The following is a 19,337-nucleotide window of genomic DNA, read 5'->3' as shown; positions in this document are numbered from 1 at the left end:
ATAACACCCCCCAAAAAGAATCAGTGAGATCTTCAGCCCTCCCCAGTGCCTAGTTTAAAGTTCTTCTATTTCAAGCATATCAAGATATAGACCCACCTGGCTTTACAAGTGGAAAATAGAAAACATTCCCCTTACCAGCTCAAGCCTCTTTTTCTTGTCCTTTTTAGTGGGGCGGGGGGGGGGGAGAGGCTGCATTCTGGAGCATTTGTTGCGCTCCAGTTCCATCGGATTGGGACCCTTCTGGTGTCCTCACATTTCTCTTTGCCTGGCCTGACCACCAGCCAAGGCACATCTGCCTACTCATGAGTAAACGTGACCGTAAGGCTGCTTCACTTTCTATAGAGTTCAATAGACTCCCAGTTGGGAAGGAGGGACGTACTTCTCAGGTGTTTTTTTGGGCTGCATTCATTGGATCAGGACCATTTTGACGTTCTTGGAGTCCTCTCAGCCTTCCCTTTCCGACGGACTATGGCAAGTTTGCCTACTCACGAGTAAACGTGGCCATGTGGCTTCGTTTCGGGCTCAATAGACTCGCAGCTGGGAGGGAGGAACATCCTTGTGTGTTTCTTTTGGGCTGCATTCATTGGATCAGGACCATTCTCATGTCGTTGGATTCCTCTCAGCCTGCCCTTTCTGACGGACTATGGCAAGTATGCCTACTCACGAGTAAACGCGCAATACGGCTTACTTTCACTTTCCATAGGGATCCATTCATTTTTTGTTTCTGGTTTTTTGGCTATAACTTTTGAAGGAAAGGAGCTATTTCACTCAGGTTTTTTGCACTGTGTTCCGCCGGACATTCTGCATTCAACGGTGTTTGGCATGATAGGGTAGCCTTTAATGCCATGATTTTAGCATGTCATCCAACCAGGGCGTGTCACCCCCAGCACGTCACCCGGCCCACACACCCAGCACCTCCCTAGCGATGCCACTGACCATAAAATAATGGTGGGATGTAGATATCATAAACAAATACCAGAGCAGCAAAGTCTGGACAACAAACATTCACACAATTTCCTTAGAAGTAAGACTCACTGAACAGAACTTGCAAACAAGGAGGTATATGGCGCATCAACCTGTGAATCCCTTCCAATCTCCTGGGCTGTGCTTTTCATGGATACAAAATGAATTACCGTATTTTTCGCTCCATAAGACACACTTTTCCTCCCCAAAAAAGTGGGGGGGGGGAAGTGTGTGCGTCTTATGGAGCGAATACTGCAAAAAAGAGTGCACTAACGTGGCATGTTATGCTTCATGCCAGTTTATGCTCACATTCACCCTAAGAAGGGGGAGGATCTTCATGCCAGTTTATGCTCACATTCACCCTAAGAAGGGGGAGGATCTTCATGCCAGTTTATGCTCACATTCACCCTAAGAAGGGGGAGGATCTTCATGCCAGTTTATGCTCACATTCACCCTAAGAAGGGGGAGGGGATCTTCATGCCAGTTTATGATCACATTCACCCTAAGAAGGGGGAGGATCTTCATGCCAGTTTATGATCACATTCACCCTAAGAAGGGGGGATCTTCATGCCAGTTTATGCTCACATTCACCCTAAGAAGGGGGGGATCTTCATGCCAGGATGGATGGATGAAAATGGAATGAGAATATGGCTTGGAAAGGTGTGGTCCAAACATCCTGGAGGACTTCTGAAAAAATGGGTGAAAACGTCATGGGACTCAGTAAAGGAGGAGATCCTTGTACAGTCATTCAAAAAATGTGGCATTAGCAATGCTTTAGATGGAAGTGAAGACGGTATGTTATATGAAGACAGCGAAGAAGGTGATGTCAGTGATTGTGAGCAAATGAGCTTCATAAATTCTGACTCTAGCGATGACGAGTTCTTGGGGTTTCCAGAAAACTAGAGTACTCAAACCTTTAAGTCTCTCCATTTGTTAATGACAGTGATAATGGTTCTTAATGCCACTGTTGACTGCTGTTCACTTTACATAGTTCAAATGTTATTCTGTTATAGTTTATTAAATATTTTATTACACTATTTGGTTCAGAATATTTTTTTCCTGTTTTCCTCCTCTAAAAAATAGGTGCATCTTATGGTCAGGTGCGTCTTATGGAGCGAAAAATACAGTAAATATAAACGACAAGCTACAAGTATCACTGATTAACCAGCAGGGGCCAGTTTTTAAACAAGAGGGTGGCAAGTTCAGGGCATACAGGCAGGGTTCTCAGATACGAAGTGGGACTGATTGCCTATACGAGTGGTTCTCAAACTTTTAGCACCAGAACCCACTTTTTAGAATGCCAATCTGTCCAGACATCACTGTCTGGGAGTGATGTCATGGCTGGAAGTGACATCATCAAGCAAATTAAAATAAATAATTATAAATAATTAAAGTAAAACAAATAATTAAATAAGGGGAAGGCAGCCCACTCCCCCCACTAAAGAAGATAACATCACAGGCTTGAGTTGGAAAGTTGAATTGTTTATTTTTTAGGCTTGTAAATCTAGGTGGGTCCTGACAATGATATGGCTTAAATATAATAAATTGAACTAGGCACTGGGTAGGGCTGAAAATCTCACTGATTATTTTGTGGAGAGAGGGAGGTTGTTATTGCAGGCAGGCTGCGGAGAAAATTCATTTGGTGGAAGAGGATTGGCTTCCCCTTAGTTAATTATTTGTTTTTCTTTAATTTAATTATTTATAATTATTTAGTTTAATTTGCTTGATGATGTCACTTCTAGCAATGTCATCACTTTCGGTGGGTCCTGGACAGATTGTCATTCTGAAAAGTGCATTCTGGTGCTAAAAATTTGAGAACCACTGCCTTAACTCAAAACAAACCAATGAGACATCCTCGGGTGGGGGGGTGACACTCTAGGGACAAAAATTGTTAATAGGAATAATACCTATTAGGATAATAATACCTATTAGAATAATAACTTTTCGGAATAATACCATCATGTTATATAACATTTGATACAGAATTTCATCCATTGCTTGTGGGGAAATATTCACTGCATTCATTTTCTGGCCATTTTTATTATTCATTTCATGTCATGACTATTACTATCTCTCAGTCTCACCTACCTCACATGGTTGTTGTGAGGACAAAATAAGGGGAAGAACCATGCATACCACCCTGAGAAAGGAAGGGTGATATAAAAATGTGAAAAATTAAGTAATTAATTCAGTTGTACTGGGTGAATTTATGGGCCCCGGGTGTCAAATGACCTCGCTATGCCATTGGTAAATGTTATTTAGCTATTAAGCCATGAATTCTTAAACCCTGTTAATTTATTAGCTATTGTCTGAAAGCTTTTTTTTTACCACAACCATAAGCATGTTGAAGATCATGTGAAAATGTGCCAAGTTCCTTATAATGTATTTTTTACAGCAGTGATTACACTCAGCTCTGCTTAAATTCCAGTTCCCAGCATCCCAATGATCTGGTCCTGCATCCAATCTCATGTCAGATACACAGGTGACAGCTTCATCTACCAGTGACTTAACACTATTTGTTTGGACTATTCTAACCAGCTTGAGCAGTTTGGTGCAGCTAATGCAAGGTAAAAGAAATACTTCACACCCATATTGAAATCCAGTTTGCTTTTAAAGAAACACCACCCAAATAAATCAATAAGCCAAGTTAAAACCATTTCGGACTGGGGGAGGGTCTCTTGTCCACCTCCTAGGCTGGGTTTTCTTACCTTGAGAAACTTGTAAAGTAGGAAGGTGAACCAATTGGTCAGCATCTTCTCAGCGACAGATTCTGTCCTAGAATGAGAGAAAAAGAGAGAGAAACATTACCAACATGAGGAAAGAAAATGTTGTTGTTGCTTGTTGCTCCACCTCTCCAAAAGTGTAAAAACACTAGATACTGAATCTGCCAAGATCTTTCCTGGAGATCATTTATGAAAGGACGAATGGTTTTCTCACTGGATTTCGGTTCTGTTTTTAACTTTGCTTTGTAGCTTAGTCCATCTTAATGTACTACAGGTGGAGCCTCTTTATTCGTGATATTTTTAATCGTTAATCTGACTCAACTTGGGTCCCCAGGACCTGCGTGGAGCGGTGGCGTAGCTGGAGGGGGCTGGCACGCTCAGTGTGGCAGGAAGCGTGCAAGCGGCCCCTGCCCTTCAGAGCCATTCCTGGCGGGGGGAGCAAAACGGAGCCTGCAGAGGCTTTGCGCAACCTCCACGGGTCTTGGAAAGGCCTCCGGAGGTCCTAGAAGGGCACTTCCAGTTTTTGCCAGAAAATCGGAAATGCCGTTCTAGAACCTCTGGAGCCTCCATTTTTAGGCTGCGCGCAGCCTCCACGGGCTTCAGAACAGCTCTGGACATGCCTCGAGGAAGGCTCCGGTTGTGTTCGGAACTTGGTGGAGCCGAAATTTCACGTGACTTGGTTTCACGCGAAATTTGGTATTTGCATGGGTTTCAGGAACAGAACCCTCATGAATAACGAGGCTCCAACTTGTATTTATTATTCAGAATTGGTATTTTGTCTTATTTCTATGTGTTTATTCTACTGCAGTGGTTCTCACACATTTAGCACTGGGACCCACTTTTTAGAATGAGAATCTGTCAGGGCCCACCGGAAGTGATGTCATGATTGAATTGACATCATCAAACAAGAAAATTTTTAACAATCCTTGGCTGCAATCCTGCCCACACTTACCTAGGAGTGTCCCATTGACTATAGTCCCATTGTTAAAAGAATATACATAATCGCTTGTTAAAAGTACAGGTTTATAACATTTCCCCAAATGCAGTCCATGCAAACCATGGTAGCATCAAGCCTAAAATATTAAAAATAAAATATTGAAATGAATGGGGACCCCATGAAATTGGCTTGTGATCCACCTAGTGGGTCCCGACCCACAGTTTGAGAAACATATATATACTGTATATATACATTTTATTTATATATATGATGTAATTTTTTAATTTTTTGTTCTGAGAACTTCTTTCAGTTACAAATCAGGGTTATGAAAATAAATACAGGTCAGCCCTCTGTATTCATGGATTTCACTGCTCATGGGTTCCAAACCTGCAGGGTCAACCAGATATGAACCCTTTGGAGGTGATTGAAGCTATATTCTGGTCACCTCTGGAGGATATTCTGAGTCATGTGGAAGCCACGCACTACCTCCACAGGCCTCAGGACATCTTCTAAGACCTGTGGGAGGCCTTCAGTCACTTCTGGTTTTCAGGAAAAACAAGAAATGACGTTTTAGGCCTTTATAAGGACTTCTGAGGTCCTGGAAGTCTTAATAAACACCTAAAGCATCGCTTTTGGTTTCTCTCCCAAAACAGCAAGTGATCTAATAAGGCCTCCCAAAACGCGGTGGGGTGGGGGGGAGATTAAAGTTGCCAAGACCCAAAGATTTGATTATCTGCAGGTTTTGGCATCCATGGGAGTTTCTGGAACCAGAACTTCTCAATCTAGAGAGAAATTTAGATGAGGAACATTTTAGAAACATCCCTAACAGCAGTGTTTCAGGGCAGGGGGAGGAGAGGCGGCAGGCAGGACCATTGGTGGGCAGGCAGGCAGGCAGGGAGCAGGAGGCAGGGCCAGGATCCAGCAGCTATACTGGATCCTGGCCCCATCCTGGGTGGACCAGGCCAGTCCCGGGCTGTTTGGATTTGCGCCACTTTGTCAGGTAATGCAGATTCGAGTAGACCCACAGGGCAATGCAACATGGGATAAGGGGGAAAGGTTTCTCCTTACCTGCGTTGCTTTTGGCCCCAAACTTGCACTGAATACAGCATAGGCCCACTGGCCTGCCTGTTTCCAGCGCAAGTTAAGATAGCACCCTAAAATAGGCAGAGGAAGAAAACCATGTGTGCTGCCCTCAGCTTCTTGAGGGAATGGTGGAATAAAAATGCAGCTCATAGAGTACATCGTAATCAATGTAAAATAGGCCTGTGGCAATTGGTCATAAGTCAAAGAAGGAAAAGAAAGAACAGGAAGGTGGAATGAAAGAAGATACTTTTTAAAAAAGAAATTGGAGAGGACAAAATGCATGACAAATGAGGACATTTAAAGAGAAAGAGTGAAAGACACCTCCCTCCTCGAACATGTGGTAAGAATTTCTCCAGTGAAGCTGTAATGTTAGCTTTACAACAGCAGGGAGTTTCTTTTGAAAGAGTAAAACAAACTAAAGAGGAGCTCTGATTTGTACTCCCAGGATCTCTGCTTAGCAGCCTGAATTTTGTGAGAGACCTACAATGACTTGTGTTTTATTGATGCTCCACTATGGGCTTTATGCCTGGGAAAATCCTCCCAGGCAGATGGCACAAGTGCCTTTCTGCACCACTTTGTGAAGAGGCTTTGAGGACTGCCCCAACTTCTGTCCTCACTCATATAAATCTTGAGCCAGTCCTTTAAAACTAATAGGAAGAATCTGGATTTTACACCAGTATAAATCCCGTGCAAATTTTGACTGGGATTGTTATGAAGCTTCAGACAGACATAGCTGAAGCATCTCTAGATTTTGATTTGGTAAAGGGAATTGACAGAGAGAGTGTGATGCAAGATAATTCACCACTTTGGACAGGATGGGACTTTTTTTCTACTGCGGAGCAAACAGGTGGATACGAGAGCCTAAGACGTCACATTCTGAGCACTGAAAGGTTCTATTAATTTTAAAAATTGACCTCTTTCTACATAGCTGATTTTTAAAGGAGATCTAGAAAGAAATGTTTCATTTATATACAAGTATTAATAACCGGAAAAAGACCCTCAAACATTTATCTCCTATATTTACACTTTCTTGCAAACTGCAGGAGTTCAGCTGTCTTGCAGGGCAGTTAGCAGCTATCTGATTTTTGAATAGCTTCAGGACTTGAGGCAATTAGTTATCCCATTCCATCACCTTTATGTGACCCACCAAAAATCAGGTTGTGACCCACCAGTGGGAACCAGTGGTTTGGGAACCACTGATCTAGCTAATCCCATTGACCGTAATGGCTCTCCAAGGTCATAGGCAGAGGAATGTCCCATTACTTGCTATCTGATTCATTAAGCTGGAGATGACAGAGATTGAACTCGGAACCTTCTGCATGCATGCCACTGAGCCATGGCATCACCCCCTAAAGCAGCTTGCAACTTTTGAGTTCAAGATCTACTCTTTGTGACTGAAACTGCAGTTGCTGCTGCGAAAGCTTTTCTTACCTGAATCAGCTGATGTATTCTGTACTGCAAGGATCTTTCTGATTCTGACAGATTGTGGTCTGCATTACATGGGTTGATGGGGAGGGGGGAAGTGGGCAACCATGGTATCCTGTGCTGAGTTGCATATGTGTGATGGTGGTCTCCTTTTAATGTCACCTGAGCTGACTTTTTTCCTGTGAGCAGCTCCCATGTGGCTGTAGCAGCATTTAGCTGACCCAGTCAAAAAATACCAATAAAAGAGCACTACCTTTTCTGGCAAGCTATCACTTCCATGGCCAGGATCCATTCAAAGGGCCCTTACTCATGTGGTATCCACATAACATTTAAACATTATTATAGCCACATTAACAAAAACAGCAACTTACAGATTGTGCTCAATGGATCCAGGGTCAGATTGATCTACCTCCTGTAGTGCTTACCTCCGGAGAAGCAACTTTGGGTGGTTTTTGCTCTCAAGGTTTTTGTCAATGAGGTCAGCCAAGAGTTGCTTGAGGACGTCTGTGGCGTACTCCAACTTGCTCTGCAGCACTGTCATGATGAGGGAAGCCACATTGCCGCGATCTCGCATGGAGAAGCTGCGCTGGAACTCAAGGGTGCGAATGAAGGACAAAAGGAAAGCCTTGTTGTTGATGAGCTGGGCAAAGAGCTTGAGGCCCTTCTCTACCCGCTCCTGCCGATATCCAGGGACCTGTTAAAACGAGGAAGAGATGAAGCATATGCTGGCCAAGCTATACCCCTGGAGTCTCCAAAGTATCTGCTCCCGCATGAACATGCCAGTGCAATGAGAACATGATCCAAGGCCCTTTTCCAGATGCCCCTGCCATTAGTGGTATCTTCTTCTATGGCAACCTGAGCCCTGCGCATTTCTGCATTTTAAAAAAATCATCAAAATTCTGCTGTACTGTCATTACCTATATTATTACCTATATACCCAGAAACACTGAATTCTACAACCCTGAATTTATATTCTGCAATACAAATTCTACCCTCTAAATGCAGTTGCTTATTTATAAACACAGCTGTTTCCTAAGTTTGCAAGAACTATTCTGATGAATGGGTGAGCAGTGCGGTATGGGGGGGTGCAGAACATTATATTAAGAAATGCAGCTCCCCAGTTGGAAGTTCTCAGTACCAAAATGAGAGAGCATTATACGAGAGAGGTATATGTTTGTATACCTAATACAGCTAGTTTGAGCCAATGCAAAGCAGTAACACTAAAGGAGGCTGGTCAGAAATTATGCTGATTTTCCTTTTCATTTTGGACAAACCTGCTACTGCCCTGAGCTCCTGGATTCCTTCTATGGGCTTCCCCCAGGGCCGGTGCCTGCCAATATTTTTCAGGAGGAGCTGCCAGCACTGCCTCCTCCCCCCTTTTCCACCCCTGGTACACAGTGGGCCCACCCTATCACAGCCGGCTCTGCTCCACAGCAGAGACTGCCTGTTATGCCAAACCATTTTCACAATTACTACAAATGCTGGTATTAAGAGTGACTGAACGCATTACTGTGGGTGATGTAATAGAGGCAGCAACACATGCTGCTAAGCCACAGAACTCTGAAGAAGGCTACCTTTGGCTTTCAATTGAAAGGGCTTCATTCCAGAAGGAGCTGAAGGATAATTGGTATGCAAGAGAAAGAAGGGACTGACTAAAGCAACAGGTTCACAAGAAGTAACTCTTTCCAGCATTCTTTTTAATAGGGGGCTGTCCTGACAGCCCAGAGGTCAAGCCAATGGTAGAACTTCTGACAGAGCTGGAAAAAATACAGAAAAGGCAAGGAAAATGGTGCTGGAATTGGAGGTGTTTAGGAGGTTAGACTGAGCTTGGAAGACAAAATTAGAAAAAAGATGTATATGCCATTATCAATGACTGCGAAGAAGGTGAACCCTAGAAAAGTGTGTGTTTTGTGATATCAGGTGTCAGCTGTGATATCAGATGTCAAATAGCTTTTTACTGTTTTACCTTTTTACTTTTGCATTTTACTGCATTTTAATGAGGTTTGAGGTATTCATCTTTTGAATACATTAACAATACACTTTGGGTTGCTCAGCAACGCTAACTGGCAGCAGATTTAGGACAGATAGGCAATAGGAGTTCTTCACGCAGTGCATAATTCTGTTAATTTACATGTACTTCCAAAAGATATGGCAATGGTGACTTAGGGTACAATCCAAAAGTGCCCTTGGTTCCTTGTGACAGCCCAGGAAAGTTACATGTCTTAAGGCACATTTGTGCTTTCTCGAGAGGAAGCCGGTGCGGAGACTGCGTGCACGGCCTGCGGAGGCTAATGCAAGTCTCCGCACCGGCTTCCTCTTTGAGGCTGGGCCGGTGCAAGCAGAAAAGGGAGGCAGGGAGGAGGCGGGAGGAAGGCATTCCTGAGCAGAGGGAGGGTGGGCGATGGGCAGCCCCGGGGGCAGGTGGGCAGGGAGTGGGAGGTGGGGCTGGGATCTGGCAGTTATGCCGGATCCCAACCCCCTTTTCCAGGAAGAATGGAGCAGCTTCAAGCTGCTCTGCTCTCCTTGAACTTGCACCTTGCACAACTCTTGAGGTGGTGCAAGTCTGAGGAGACCCATAGGAGCTAGCGGCCCTTACCCAGGGGTAAGGGGAAGTTTCCCCTTGCCTCTGGCTGAGCCGCTTCTGTCTCCTATCCTGTGCTGGATACAGTGCAAGCCTCTTGGCTTGCCTGTTCCAGCGCAGGATAGGATTGTGCCCTTAGTTCGGTAACTGGAAACATGGCTTTCTTAGTGACACAGAAGATCCATGCTCAGCAGTAGACTGCCAGGTGCTGGGAATCCATAGGGGAACACTGTCACCTTCATGCCCCTTTGTGAACTTCCAGAGGCATTCAGCTTGCCAATTTAGGAAATGGAAAGTTGGGCTATATGTACCCCTGAACTCCGATCTAGTAAGGCAGTTCTTCTGATCTTACAACATTAGCCTGACCAACTTTTGGACTCTACCACAAAATCACTTGCTGGTATAATTTGTGTAGCAGTTTCATTTGCAAAGTGCTTCTTTAGTTGTTTAGAACAAAAACAAGAACAAGACCCCTTCATTGGCATAATGATGTAAATATTACAAAAATCCACATAAGCCACAGGTACTCCAATTATAACATCATTGTTGCTCATTAACCTGACCCTTGATCCCACAAAAAGGCTGCTGTTCTCTCCACTACATCAACTGCTTCTGTGGAAACAACAAATCAAACCCTTTCCTGATCTGACCGACTCCCCACGTTTGTCCAGATTGAGCTAGGAGTTTCACACGTTTCTTTGTAAAGTGAGCAGTCTAGCAGCATATGCAATATAGTTTCCACACAGTGTCCACACTGGCAATGCCTTTCCAAGTATGGTACCCCCTTAAATCTCCCACACATTAGGGCAGATGGCATGGCATTTCACCTTGCTAAGAAGTATGCGCTGCACTCTTATGATTTTTAAGGATGGTGGAAAAGGCAGCCATTTGTCTTGTACTAACCGGAATGTGTAAGAACAATGGGGAGCAAATTTTGTTGGCATCACTCAGCGACTTCTGGATTTCTATATCTAAGATTCTCCTTTTAATCATCTGAAAGGCTTGCTCTTGACTTAACGAACCAATTAAGTCCAGATCTATTCCCCATTGTTTTAATTTCTTGACAAGTCCCTATTGGAGGTGTGGAATCTGCCAGAAGATGATATGTCAAGCTATCCCTATCCACCTTATATACCTAACAGAGTTCAGCCAAGCTGCTGTTTCAAGATGGGATCAACCAGTCTCCAAACAGAGGACTGAGCATGGGACACATCTAGGTAGTCCTAATATATTCCGCAAGAACAGGAATTGTATCAGTTCAACAGTTTAATGTGTTTAGCCAAACAGGGACACCATGTAAGACTTGGGGTACAATTTTTGCCCTAAAAACTTTAAGTGCAGTCATATCTATTGCTTCTGTTAAAATAAAATCTTATGATAGACTGGGCAGAAAGCTGAGCTGCACTTGCTACATATATATGTAGATCCAAGAGTGCTTATAGTGAAAATTGATTCCCAGATAGTTAAATTGCTTAACTTGCTCTATGGCATTCCCCTTAAATTTTCAAGTAAACTTTTTCCATGTTTTGGCAAAAACCATTTTGGATCTATTATAGTTCAGTTGTAATTTGTTATTATCTAGGTATTCTGCACAGTTGTTAATCAGATAGTTCAAACCTAGGTATGTCTGGGAGATGATTACTGTGTCATCTTCATAAAGTAGCAATGGGATCCAAAGTGACTTATGTTGTGGACTATGACCTTCCACTCTAGTTAGATGGGCTGCAAGATTGTTTAGGAAGAGATTAAACAGGGTTGGTGCCAGAATGCATCCTTGCTTTACTCCCCTATTAGTTGAAAACAATTTAGCCAAATCTCCTTTCCAGGATGTTCTTACTTGACAGAATGTGTCTGAATATAATGTTCAGATGAGTAAAAGGAGTCTTTTATCAATTCCTAACTTTTGTAACTTTGCCCATAAGAATTCCTGTCTACCAAATCAAAAGCCCCCTTTAAATTGAGAAAAATGGCATACAGTTTAGAATTTGCTATTTTTACCTGTTTATGTATAAGGTGAGATAGTATTGTACAATTATCTACAGTGGTTTTGCCTTGTCTAAACCCTGCTTTGTTCTGGGTCAAAGATTTTTTGATTGTTGAGCCATGAGACAAGTTTGCTTGTTAATTTGCTGCACTAAGAAGACACTGGGCAACATGGGAAGTATATTTCATATAGTTCCCTGATGTTGTGCGTATTCATGACAGCATCTACAGTCTAATGACAAGGTTTTGCTGCTAGCAATGATCTCAGAGCCCTCACTGCTACTGTTTCTTGCTTCAGCAAGTTTGGGAAAGGAAAGGGGGTGACTGGGAGGGCTCTAAGTTGGTACAGGGTCGAAACAGATTCATTTAGGATCAGCCTGGACTCCAGAGGAGTGAAGTTCAATCCTACGTGGATTTGGGGGAAGTGGACCTGTTACATGCCTCCTCCCCCTTCATCACTAGAAAATGTGCTTGATTCAGGGCCAGTCCTATCCAGTTTTCCAGCACCGGTGCAGCTGCAATGCAGTCGCAAGGTAAAGGAACAAATGTTCCCATATCTTAAGGAGGCCTCTGTGACTGCTGCCCCATCACAAGATGGAGTGCATGCCCCATTGGCACAGCTGCACTGGCACTGCAAAATTGGATAGGATTGGACCCTTATTCTACTACAAAAGTTGGTTCTTTTTAGAAGCAGGATAAGAGTTGGCTTGGAATAGAACTTGGGATCTCTTTGGGACAAAGCAGTACAGTCATGGTCATCAGAACAAGGCAGGATGTCCCAAAGATACCTGACAGATGAAGAGAAGAACAAGCAGTGGGACTGGGTCAATGGTTTTTGTTTCTTAGCGCTTCTTACCTCTAGATCTCTCAGCACAGGATGATCTTCAATGCCAGGAAATAGCACCCTCATTGTGTACATCCGATAATCAAGAAATGGAATGCCAGCTCCATCTAAGTCACTTGTCAGCTCATGGATGTCAGTCTGCAGTTCTGCAAAAGCTGTGATTTGAGAAGAAAAGGAAAAAAAATGCTGGACTATTAAATGGAAAGATTTAGGCAAAGTAGGTGAGATTGTAGTGTTGCAGGTTTCAACTGAGAAGATCTGAGTTCAAATCCCCACTCAGCTATAAAGCTTACTGAGAGTCTGTCAGCTAGTCTCTCTCTCTCTCTCACTCAAACTACCTCACAGGACTGTTGTGAGGATAAGATAGGATTCCCTCGCCCCCCCCCCCCACATGTCTACTTCCTTGAGGAAGGATGACACACAAATGTTATAAATTCACAAAGAAATGTCAAAAAAATCACATTCCTCAAAGTCTGGGCTAAGAGCCAGTATTCTGTGTAGAAATTAACACAAATGCCACACCACTGTACACAGCTCAGTGTTAGATCCTCTGCTTTGCCTATATATCTTCCGAGGTTAAATCCTTAATATCTCCAGCTGAAAGGCCTGTGCTTGAGACCCTGAAGAGCTCCTGCCCACCAGAAGAGACAATCTCTGGTTAGAAACCAACAGCCTGACTCTGGATAATGCAGTTTCCTGTTTTCATAGGCCCCCAAATCCCTTTTCCTTCAGTTCCTATTCCTTGGTTCTCAATCACGTAGTCTCATTTTGTCTCAAGCAACCTGGAACTGTCTCCTATGCCATCATTACAACATAAGTCCTTTGATAGCATTTTCTTTTATTCTCTTCCCAAATGTGAGCCAATGGATACCATTGTGCATGTTCCCAGATGTCCTGGATAGACAAATGAGCACCTCTGACTTCTCTGTCTCTCACTCACACACAGTCACCTGCACTATCAGAAGGATTCCCCAAAGCCCTTTGAACCCTTCTGCAGTTTGTACCTTCCTTGCACTCCAAGGCAACCCGGGACTCCAGGTTGTCCATTTGCATCTGGAGCCGCTTGAGGGTTAGGTCACTTTCACGTGACTTGCGCTTGTAGGCAATCATCACAGACACAATGAAGATGATGAAGATCCCACCCGCCACAGCAGTACTGATTATGGCGGGCAGACTTAGCAGGCTGTCTGGGGAGATGTTCACCATCCCTGGGGAAAACTCCATCCCTCCAACACGAGCCTATGGGTAGAAGGAGGAGAAAACCCATTAAGTTAGAGGCACTCTTTTGCTGTATGTGTGTGTGAGACCATGTACATGCACCTACTGCAATTGTACAGGAGCACAGAATATAGTATCTGCTGCAAAATATATCTTAAGAATCACAGCTTTTTCCCCCAGCTTCCCTTGAAAATCCTCAACATTTCTCCTTTGGCTTTGAATTTCAGTTTTTTTGCAATTCAAGTGCCAACCCTGTTAAGTGATAAATTTAATAGTGATAAAGTGATAAAGTGATAAAGTGAAGTGATAAATTTAAAGCAGGAGAGCAAAACTCAGAAGCAGAACATGATGGACTGCACTATCCAGAAGCCCTGAAACTTTGCCCAATGCTTGCAAGTAGTGCTGTGCAGATGTGCCTCTAGAAATCAACCAGAGTTGGATCACTGCTTTCCAAATCTTCCACAACACACAACACACCACACCAGTCATGAGCCACATCTGCATTACTGCATATTAGCACCATTGCTCACCATCACTTTATACCGTCCAGTGAGGTTGGGGGACTCACACAGCAGCTGTACATCTGACACCGTGACCGCACAGGGCTTCTCACCAACTAGGACTGTGTAATTTAACTTGGCATTCCCTCCAACTACAGGCGGGATCAGGTTCTTTCCCTGAATCAAAAGAAACAAAACTGTGAATAGCTCCAAGGAGCACAGGGTGGCAAAGCAGGTGAGATCAGCTTCTGTTTCAATAGCAGGTGGCATCCAGCATTGCATTTTACTGAAGCATGAGGGGTGCATGCTGGAGTATTGCAGAAAAAAGTCCTCAGTTTCATGCCTTGACTTTCTGCTAGCTTCACTTTCCTCATGGTGACCGAACTCTACAACACTTTACAATTGAATGTTCCTCCTTAGTTAAAATGTGATCATTCCTTGACATCACAGGATCTTAACCAGTAGTTGTATTGAAGGGAAGCCTCCAAGATGACAAATAGTTCTTTGCCCACTGTATATGTAGGTAAGAGCATTTGTATGGAGAGTAAATGCATCCAACAATAGAATCAACTTGAGTAACTTGAAACTCATAAGATGGCATCTTGTGTTAATTATTGCTGGGTCAGGCCTTTTTCCAGCATGTGAGAACTGGGGGAGTTTTGACTTCTAGTCACACCTTATTCTGAATCAGGCACAAGCTCTTCGAAATTAATCCACCACTACCAACTAAAGTGAGTGGCAATTAAAGTGATATAGAGGCAGGGAGAGCTCGCTGATGAAACCAGGAAAGAACTTGTTGGCCTTTGCTTTATTCGAAATTAGTCTCCTCAATATACTTAGGAACATCATTTCCTGTCCAGGTTCACAGGATTGGTAGCATTATGTGTCTCCTGATTCAAATCAATTTAAATTTAGAGGCACAGAAAGCCACAATCTCATGAGCCTCAAAAACAAACAATACTTCCTGGAACTGGCAGGTAACACTGGGGCGAGAGGTGCCCACCTACTTCACATTTGGTTTTTCTGATCTCTCTTGGAAAAGCCTTGGAAAGCCTTGAGTCTTCTTGAGCAACCTCTGAGAATGCTGAGAAATTCTGATTACTTCTCATTGAGGGTGCCTGTTGCTAGAAAGCTGTTTGCAGGACATTTGTGAAGGGCCTGTAATTGTCAGTATAGGCAGGATTCTACTCTAGAACAGCATTTCTTTTCTCCAAACCTTTAATATGACAGGGGTTCCCGGTTTCAGTTCCACCATTCCAGAAGGGTTAAAAGTCTCAAAGATAGGATTTGGGTAGTAGGTAAAGTTGGTTTTATTGAGGATCAGCAGAGAGTGAACGTTGTCCAAGATGAAGCCAAACTCATCTGGGCGCTCAGCGAGATCAGATTGGTTATTTGGGTCAACTGCCAGGGCTGGTGCTTGGCAGGTCATCTCTGTGTCATTCTGCACTTCGCAAACCTATAAGGGATCATCCAGAAGAGAGCACAGATTAAGAGAAGCAACCAGGAAAACACTTCTCAGCTTGCATGAAACCACACTGATGTATGATACAGAGGCTAGAGACTACCTGCAGAATAAGTAAGAGCCCAGTCATATGCATGTCTGCTCAGAACTCCCATTATAGCCAATGGGGTTTACTCCCAGGTAAGTATGGATAGGATTACAGCCTTGGAATGGTGACAGGTGTTCAGAAGGGTTTAGATTTCTGACCCACATCAACCAGGGGAATGTTTGGACACAGGTTTGGACATATGGAGAAGGGAGAAAGAATCCAATGGTGAATTTCATGTTGTTGCTTATTGAGATACTTGCTCATTGGATGACCAGATACAAAGGAGGACAGAATGCCTATACCATTAACCATTGTAGAGAAGATCGAATTTTGGCAGGTGCAGCTTTTCAAACCCTTCCATGTTGAGCTGCACCTGCCAAAATTCGCTCTTCTCTACAAAAGTTAAAGGTATAAGCACTCTGTCCTCCATTGCTGGGCACTGGGCTGAAAATCTCACTGATTTGTTTTTTTTTGGGGGGGGGGGTGTTATTGCAGGCAGGCCACTTGGTGGAAGAGGGCTGGCTTCCCCTTATTTAATTATTTGTTTTTCTTCAATTTAATAATTATAATTATTTATTTTAATTTGCTTGAAGGTGTCATTTCCAGCCATGACAGTGGCGGCAGTGAAGCGGCGGCAGTGAAGAAGGCCAATTCTATGCTTGGGATCATTAGGAAAGGTATTGAGAACAAAACGGCTAATATTATAATGCCGTTGTACAAATCTATGGTAAGGCCACACCTGGATTATTGTGTCCAGTTCTGGTCGCCGCATCTCAAAAAAGACATAGTGAAAATGGAAAAGGTGCAAACGAGAGCGACTAAGATGATTACGGGGCTGGGGTACCTTCCTTACGAGGAAAGGCTACGGCGTTTGGGCCTCTTCAGCCTAGAAAAGAGACGCCTGAGGGGGGACATGATTGAGACATACAAAATTATGCAGGGGATGGACAGAGTGGATAGGGAGATGCTCTTTACACTCTCACATAACACCAGAACCAGGGGACATCCACTAAAATTGAGTGTTGGGAGAGTTAGAACAGACAAGAGAAAATATTTCTTTACTCAGCGTGTGGTTGGTCTGTGGAACTCCTTGCCACAGGATGTGGTGATGGCGACTGGCCTGGACGCCTTTAAAAGGGGATTGGACAAGTTTCTGGAGGAAAAATCCATTACGGGGTAGAAGCCATGATGTGTGTGCGCAACCTCCTGTTTTTAGAAATGGGCTATGTCAGAAGGCCAGATGCAAGGGAGGGCACCAGGATGCAGGTCTCTTGTTATCTGGTGTGCTCCCTGGGGCATTTGGTGGGCCGCTGTGAGATACAGGAAGCTGGACTAGATGGGCTTGTGGCCTGATCCAGTGGGGCTGTTCTTATGTTCATGACATAACTTAAAAATTAATTATGTCGTATGGGGTGACAAAAATTTATGGGCCTCGGGTGCCAAATGACCTAGCTATGCCACTGGCTTGAAGGAGAGCCTTCCAATTCACTTCATAATCTTTAGATGGAACCTCAGTTGCAACTCTAGATGCAGGCAATGACAGCCATGGGCTGAAGGGGCAGAAGTATGCCTGCAAATTGCTGCAAGGGCTGATCTGGCCATAAGCCATATCTTAAACGATTTCTGTGAAGGATGTTTCAGTAATACCTTTATGCTTTTTCTGTTATCTGAACAACATGATAAGATATTCAAGCCTAAACATTCATGTACCTCAAGATTCATTAATTGCCCAACAAAATTAGTTTTTCAGCAGGATTCCCCCCCCCCCCCCAATTGGGCTGATGGCTTAATGTACAGCCTTTAGGCCTCACTGCTTTGTCTGGTTTTGTACTGGGCTGTGTTCCCTGGTTGCCAATTGCTAGGTTTTGGTTTTTAGAAATATATTTGATGTGGAGTTTTACGGTGCAATCCTAACCCCTTATGTCAGTGCTTTCCAGCACTGGCATAGTGGTGCCAATGGGACATGTGCTGCGTCCTGCAGTTGGGTGTCACTCCCGGACGTCTCCTCAAAGTAAGGGAATGTTTGTTCCCTTACCTCAGAGCTGCATTGCCCTTATGTCAGTGCTGGAAAGCACTGACATAAGGGGTTAGGATTGCGCCCTTAGTGGATTATAGTTTGGATTATTACTTTATGTTGCTCACAACCACAAATGTCTTTTAAAAGACAGAATGGCAATACAGAGCTCTTTTACTGAATAAACATTAATTTATTTGGAAACACAGAATTTGGTATTTCATTTTGAAATGCAGCAGGTTTCTAGGCCTTATGAAGATGCGAGCATGTGCTTAAGCTTGTCTACCTAAATTCAAAGGGGCTTAAAGGTACTTAACTTTGGAGGCTGGATTGTGGCAAAATGTTGGCAGTCACCAGTTGTACTGTCAAAAATTGAGAAGGATCTAAGGAAGTTGTTATCAGAAGTGCCAGAAAGTGTTGTCAAAGAGAGGTCAGACTGAGCACATACTGGAGAAATGTGGGGTGAGTGGCATGAGATGATTGAATCAAGTGCAGGATTCAAATGGTGTGGGGAGGAAGAGAAAGAAGGCAAGACAACTAATTCTAGACTTCGGAAGGTGGGGACTATTGAGAGAAAGGACAATAGGAGAGGTGTTAACTGATTATGAGATTTGGGGGCGGAATGTGTGTGTGGGAGGGGGTGGGGTAGGGGAAAAGAGGATAGGGAAGTGTCAATTACCTGCTCATATATTTGAGGGAGTGCAACCAAGAGCTCAATCCTGTGCACTCCTACTCAGAAGTAAGCCCCATTCTAGTCAATGGGGCTTACTCCCAGGTCAGTGTGGATAGGATTGTGGCCCAATGCCCTTACTGACAACACTAGGAGGGTCGCTTTGGAGAGTTGCAGGCATACTGTAGCAAGGAAAGGGATCTCTCAACCCTTTCCAGCCAGCCATTCCTTTGGTTGGTGATCTCGACAGACTTCTGCTTCACTCCCTTCATACCTGCTTGCCTGCCTGACGCCTTTGGGCTTCCTTGCACTCATTCCACAACTCCTGCCTGCTCAGAGCTCTGCCCAGGCTTCTCTGGGCAGTCAGTGTTTGTGGGGTAGGCAACAACCATTCAGCAGCAGGAGCAAGCAGGAAACGGATGCTTCTGGTTCCTTCTTAAAGCATGCGACGCAAAGCTGCTGCGACGAGTGCCTTAGCTGGCTGCTCCTTTTACATGTGCTGCTGCACGAGGCTCTAAGCGGCTGCTTCCCCCGCGCAGCTGCTGTCTGCCTCCTCTGGCTCTGCGGCACAGCTGAGGCAGCCTCGCGGCACACCACTGTACCATGGCACAGCAGCTGAAAACCACTGCTTTAGGGTTTTGCAGAAACACCAGCAAAATGTCAGCAAATTTGTTAGGCCAGTGGTTCTCAAACATTTAGCACCAAAACTCACTTTTTAGAATAAGAATCTGTCAGGACCCACTGGAAGTGATGTCATGACCGGAAGTGACATCATCAAGCAGGAACATTTTTAACTATCCTAGGCTGCAATCCTACCCATACTTATCCAGGAATAAGTCCCATTTA

The 19,337-nt window shown here is 44.0% G+C and overlaps 1 protein-coding gene across 2 annotated transcripts in view; it reads right to left on the bottom strand.

Moving 5' to 3' along the window:
• The window catches only part of PLXNA4 (plexin A4), a 705,695-nt gene that overhangs the window by 95,900 nt on the left and 590,458 nt on the right, over positions 1-19,337 (bottom strand). For both annotated transcript variants that reach the window (XM_066633821.1, XM_066633822.1), the window contains 6 exons: positions 15,474-15,713; positions 14,288-14,434; positions 13,544-13,778; positions 12,552-12,694; positions 7,557-7,825; positions 3,672-3,738 (listed from right to left, as the gene is read on the bottom strand). In XM_066633821.1, coding sequence (XP_066489918.1) covers positions 3,672-3,738; positions 7,557-7,825; positions 12,552-12,694; positions 13,544-13,778; positions 14,288-14,434; positions 15,474-15,713 — 1,101 coding nt within the window. The remainder of the gene's footprint in view (positions 1-3,671; positions 3,739-7,556; positions 7,826-12,551; positions 12,695-13,543; positions 13,779-14,287; positions 14,435-15,473; positions 15,714-19,337) is intronic.

This window comes from Tiliqua scincoides, chromosome 7 (assembly GCF_035046505.1).
Source record: "Tiliqua scincoides isolate rTilSci1 chromosome 7, rTilSci1.hap2, whole genome shotgun sequence".
In the NCBI taxonomy this organism is placed as follows: domain Eukaryota; kingdom Metazoa; phylum Chordata; class Lepidosauria; order Squamata; family Scincidae; genus Tiliqua; species Tiliqua scincoides.
The sequence above is the reverse complement of the archived record's forward strand: the minus strand, read 5'-3'. Positions and strand labels throughout refer to the sequence as shown.